This window comes from Myzus persicae, unplaced genomic scaffold (assembly GCF_001856785.1).
Source record: "Myzus persicae strain clone G006 unplaced genomic scaffold, MPER_G0061.0, whole genome shotgun sequence".
Lineage (NCBI taxonomy): Eukaryota > Metazoa > Arthropoda > Insecta > Hemiptera > Aphididae > Myzus > Myzus persicae.
This window is the reverse complement of record NW_019103939.1, coordinates 141,876-147,939: the sequence shown is the minus strand read 5'-3', so window position 1 is coordinate 147,939 and position 6,064 is coordinate 141,876. Positions and strand designations below refer to the sequence as shown.

At 45.9% G+C, this 6,064-nt stretch overlaps 1 protein-coding gene across 1 annotated transcript; it reads left to right on the top strand.

Annotated features, from left to right (window-relative positions):
- Positions 1–578: 578 nt before the first annotated feature.
- On the top strand, positions 579–5,675 carry LOC111036674 (toll-like receptor Tollo). The gene has a single exon (XM_022318792.1). The coding sequence runs from the start codon at positions 1,101–1,103 to the stop codon at positions 4,845–4,847; it is 3,747 nt and encodes a 1,248-aa protein (XP_022174484.1). The 5' UTR covers positions 579–1,100; the 3' UTR covers positions 4,848–5,675.
- The last annotated feature ends 389 nt before the right edge of the window (positions 5,676–6,064 follow it).

Here is a 6,064-nt window from a genome sequence, read left to right as displayed (position 1 = left end):
TATCATAATAATAATATGACCACCGAATTCACACGCGGCGGGTCCATGAGCACATGATTATTATTAATATACGTAGTTTTTCCGACTCGATATAATTATTATAAGTATATTTAAGTGTATAATAGTTTGCCACCGCACATCACGGAAGACGAAACAATGTTGTTATTAAATCGTAACCGACGAATGTGCGACGATTATTATTATTTTTTTTTTTGGATATTTTATACAATATTTTATAACAACGCGACCGGCGGCGGCGGCGGCGGCCGGAACGACGACTGTCCGAGATCCGACCCCGGGCGGGAGGGGGGGGGGACGCCCTATGTTAAGTAGGTGTTAAAAGTGTACCGGGTGAATAGACGGACGGACGGACGGACAGACACACTGTGCGTGTGTATACGTATAGAAAACGACGCACGTACGCGCGGCGGCGACGGACTGGGAAAAAAAACAAGACGACCCTGGCGGCGGCAGCAGCAAAAGCGAACGGAAAGCATAATAATATAATATTCTGTGCGGCTGGAAGGAGTACGGCGGCGGCGGCGGCGGCGGCGGCGGTGTACACCAAACGGCAACCAGTCCTCGTTCCGCCCGCAGCGCATTCAGTCTCCGAGTGCCTGCCGACCGTCGTAGTTGTGTTAACGCGCGCGCGCGCGTATCTCAGAGTGTGTGAAATAGTTCGTGTCGCGTCCTTATTTCGTCCGATAATAATAATAATAATAGTAATATTATTAAAAGTAGTATTATTATTATATATTCTAGATATACGTCGTGTGTTGCGTGCGCGAATGGTGCGTGTGTTTTTCTCGAGTGCGCGCGTGACGGATACGAGTACGAATAAAATCGGAGGTGAATTTTCGACGAAATTTTTTTCGCTGTTTTTTTTTTATTAGATATTACAATAATATCTGTTCTCCCGCCGCCTCGCCACCATGCCCGTTCGTTGATGTCTCTTTTCCGCGATCGCACATCGCAAATGGTGTCCAGGCGGTGACGGCGATCGAACGCGTGTCTCTTGCGTTCCGGCCCCCCCTTCACGTCCGCGTGAAAGACAACCGCCCCCCCGGCCAACGCGCCCACATCCGCCCCCCGGGACCGTCATGGCTCTAACGTCCGCCGCGGTGCTCGTCAGCTCGGTGCTGCTGGTCATGTCGGCGTCGCTGAGCAAGACGCTCCGGCACAAGCCGCCCAACGAGTGCGAGTGGCTGGCCGTGACTACATACGGCGACGAGACGATCGCGTCGCAGACCGTGTCCGACGAACAGGAGGTGGCCCTGCACTGCCGTGTGCGGACCATGAACTCCGAGTTGGAAAAAACCAATTTTAGTATAATACAGCCGCAGTACACGGTCAAACTGAAGATCGAGTGCAACTCGCAGCTGTACCTGCTCAGCTCGCTGGGCACGGGCACGTTCCAGACGCTCATCGATCTCAAGGAGCTGACGATCGACTCGTGCAAGCTCAACAGCCTGGGCCGGGAATCGTTCCGCGGTCTTCGGCAGTTGCGCAACCTCACGGTCGTCACTCACAACAACGACTGGACGTCGGTCAACATGGAAGTGCAGTCCGACACGTTCCTGGAGGAGCTCAATATGCTCGAGCGACTCGACTTGAGCCACAACAACATCGCCAAGTTGCCGGAGGGCGTTTTCTGCTCTCTGCAGAATCTCGTCTACCTGAACCTCACCCGGAACCGACTCCGGCATCTCGAGCTTTTCCACTTCGGATCGTCCGGGCAGCACAAGTGCGGTGCCAACCTCCAGGTGCTCGACCTGTCGTACAACAACTTCGACTCGATCAACTCGCAAGTGTTCTCGCACCTGACCAACTTGCAGGACTTGCACTTGCAGGGCAACGTTATATCGGTGATCGGCGACCACGGTTTCGACGGTCTGTCCGCGCTGTCCGTGCTGAACGTCGCCTCCAACCGGCTGGTCAATCTGGCGCCCGAGTTGTTCGCGGACACCCGCGACTTGCGCGAGATGTACCTGCAGAACAACACCATAAACGTGCTCGCACCCGGGCTGTTCAACGAGCTGTCCCGGTTGTTGGTGCTGGACCTTTCCGAAAACCAGCTGACCGAGGAATGGGTGAACGCGGCCACGTTTACCGGTCTCGTGCGACTCGTGTTCCTGAGCATGTCCAACAACAACATAACTAAATTGGACGCGATGATATTTCGAGATTTGTACCGGCTACGATCGTTACGACTGGATAATAACGGTGTTCAGTACTTGCCGGAGAACGTGTTTTCGTCGCTGATAGACATGAGAACGTTGGTGCTTTCCAGCAACAAATTGACCAGAATCGATCAGTTCACGTTCGACGGTCTGCCCTCATTAAACCAACTATCGCTCGATAACAATCAAATACAGTACATCGATCCGGAGGCGCTGAGGAACTCTACCGATTTGGAATACTTACACCTCAACGGAAATAAACTGTACGATATACCGGCGGTTCTGAATAATATTCCCAATCTGAAAACGTTGGACTTGGGCTACAATCAGATCACCGACATATTCAACACGTCGTTTCCGGCCATGAGTCAGCTCATAGGGTTGAAATTGTTGAAAAATCAAATATCAAACGTGTCCAAGGGTGTTTTCGACAGATTACCAGAACTGCATCTCATCAACCTCGCCAATAATAAAATCCAAAAAATAGAAGCCGGCACTTTTGACAACAACACCAGACTGGTGGCGGTCAGGGTGGACGGCAATTATTTACGGGACGTCGGTGGCCTATTTTCCAAACTGTCGAATCTCGTATGGTTAAACATATCGGAAAACTTTTTAGAATGGTTCGATTATGCTCTAATACCAACGGGCTTACAGTGGTTAGACATACACGGCAATCAAATCACCGAACTCGGAAATCACTACGAGTTGGAAACGCAACTGACCGGATTCGACGCCAGTAACAATAAATTGACTGAAGTGACTGGTAGTTCGATCCCGGATAAAGTACAAAATCTGTATCTGTCGAACAATCAAATTTCAAAAATACAATCGTACGCGTTTTTCAAAAAACCAAATCTCACGCAAGTGGACCTGACCGGAAACCGATTGAAAACGCTGAACCCTCAATCGCTCAGGATATCGACGGTTCCGGTGGGTCGGAATATGCCGCAGTTCCTAGTCGGCAACAATCCGTTTGTGTGCGACTGTTCGATGCAATGGCTACAGGCGTATAGTGTCGAACCCGATCGGAACAAACCCAAACTAGTCGACTTGGAGACGGCCACGTGCGAGGTCATATACAATCGAGGCGAGTCCCGGGTACTGTTGAAAGAAGCGTCCGAAGAACAGTTTTTGTGTCAATACGACATGGAGTGTGCGAAACGTAGCACGTGCGATTGTTGCGACTTCGACGCGTGCGATTGCAAAATGATATGTCCGACGAACTGTACGTGTTTCCACAGCGTCAGTTCCACGTCGAACGTGGTCGACTGCTCGAGCGCTGGTTACATAAACCGGGTGCCCGAAAAAATACCGATGAATACCACGGTTTTATATTTGGACGGCAATACAATCAAGACTCTGAGCACACACACGTTTTTGGGCAGAAAAATCTTGAAAGTCCTGTACTTGAATTCTTCGAACGTGGAGCGCGTGCAAAATCGGACGTTCCACGGACTCAAGGAACTGGAAGTGCTACACTTGGACGACAACCGTATATCCACATTGTACGGTGACGAGTTTTACGGGCTGGACAAGCTCAAGGAGCTCTATTTAAACCACAACCGCATAACGTACATAAATAGCACGACATTCCGTTTCCTGCAACAGCTGACCATTCTCCGGTTGGACCACAACCGGATAGCTCAGTTCCCGGTGTGGAGACTGTCGCCGACGCTGACTCATCTGACGCTCGCCGAGAACCAGTGGAGTTGCGCGTGCGATTTTGTTCAACAAATGAAAGAGTTCCTACAATACGCTGCCGACGCGGTGGTGGACGCCGAACAAGTCCGTTGCCTCGACCACTCGGGGGGGTACAACATAAACAGCGACAACGGCACGGTTTGCGGGCCTACGACCCCTTCGTCGGTCGAAAAACCGTTCAACACGTCGTCCAACACTATCGAAGGAGCGCTCAACGGCGGTAACCTGACCACGCCTACCAAGACCATAATCCAAAGGCCGGACATTCAGGATTACATACCGATCCTGATAGTTTCCTTTTCGGCCGTGTTCTTCATCATTGTCGCCGCCATGATGGTGTACGTTTTCCGACACGAGATGAAAGTCTGGTGTCACTCCAGATTCGGCGTGCGGATATTTTGCAAAAGCACCGAGTTCGAAATGGACGAGCGGGATAAGTTGTTCGACGCGTTCGTCAGCTACAGTTCCAAAGACGAGGCGTTCGTCATCGAAGAATTGGCTCCGATACTGGAAAATGGCGACCCGTCGTACAAGTTGTGTCTGCACTACAGAGAGTTTCCAGCCGGTGGTTACATATCCGACACGATCGTGCAGGCGGTCGAATCGTCCAAACGCACGATAATGGTGCTATCGGAGAACTTTATCAAGTCGGAGTGGTGTCGGTTCGAATTTAAATCCGCACATCATCAAGTTCTCCGGGATAAGAGGAAGAGACTGATCGTTATACTACTGGGAGAGGTGCCCAACAAAGACCTAGATCCGGACATCCGACTCTACCTCAAGACTAATTCATATCTGCAGTGGGGCGACAAACATTTCTGGGAAAAGCTGAAATTCGCGCTTCCGGACGTCCCGAACAACCAAAGGCCGAAAGCAATCAACCACAAGCATCACCACCACCATCATCACCATCACAGAGGGGTACACAACAACTACTCAAGACCGCTTGCCATTCATATATAGTACACGGTATGAAAATTCAAAACTTATCTTGCCTAATAATTAAATTTGTGATATTAGATAGTGACTATTTTGTAAAAACAAACAAAAAAAACAAAAATGTATTTGTACAGTGTATATATGGCTTAAATGCCTACCACTCCTGCATAATTATTAATTATTGTATTTAAATACGATTATATTTAAGATGTTTCTTTTATAACCTTTTTTTAAACTTTTCTTTTTTGTAAAATAAAATGTAAAGATCATGAATAAAATGTCCTCCCAGTCATTACTATTAGGTTATAATATTATTATTTCTTAAATTCAAACGTGTTGTAGCCCTTTATTAAATATGTATTAAATTAATTTGACTCTTTGAACGCAAATCTAAGTGTATTTTTTTATCAATAAGTACTTAATGTTTAGTACAAACTTAATTTTTGAGGTGAAAAAGTATGCAGATTATATATTTTGAAAAAAAAGAGAGTTGCCATATACACATAAACTAGTTATTTGCTGACAAAGAGTTAAATGACGATTTTGAGATATATCGCGGGGTTAGTTACCTAGTCTAAGAAATATCTTGTACGTTTGTTAGTATTATGTTTTTAACTATTAACCCGATTTATTGTAAAATCTACGTTTTTATCAACGTGAACTAAAAACAATGCCATTTTTTACTATTGTTTTTTTTATATATATTATTATTTTTATTTATTTTCTTACAATGAAGACTATAAACTTCTAGGCACTAGAACATTGTTGTGATATATTTTTGTTAATTTAATTGACTGGTACTCAAAAAAAAACGAGAACCCAGCGAATAATAAAAAAAAACATAAAATTTAATTCAACTGTTTTTATTTATTTATTTAATCGAGTCCACACATAGTATAAGACCTATACTATCTACAATGTAAGTGTAAAAAAGGATAAGAAAATAGAAACCATTAAACTCAATAATAATTTTTAATTAATTAATTGATTACGATCGGTAATGTGAAAAACGGTTTTCGAATAGATTTACTAACAATATCGTTATTGAATTATTATAATGGTTTCTATTTTTGCAATCGTCCTTCGCGGGATCGATAGTAATACGCTGGTTTCGAAAAAGGTGAAGTTTGCCTTTGTATGTATATTATGTCTGTGCGATATAGGTAACTGTATGGGTATACCAATCACGTTTAGCGGTCGAATTGTTACGTATACCATTATAATGGTAGGTGGGTAAGTAA

Bases quoted from the DNA above. Each gene is read 5' to 3' on its own strand.
- LOC111036674 (XM_022318792.1), top strand. From the start codon at position 1,101: ATGGCTCTAACGTCCGCCGCGGTGCTCGTCAGCTCGGTGCTGCTGGTC.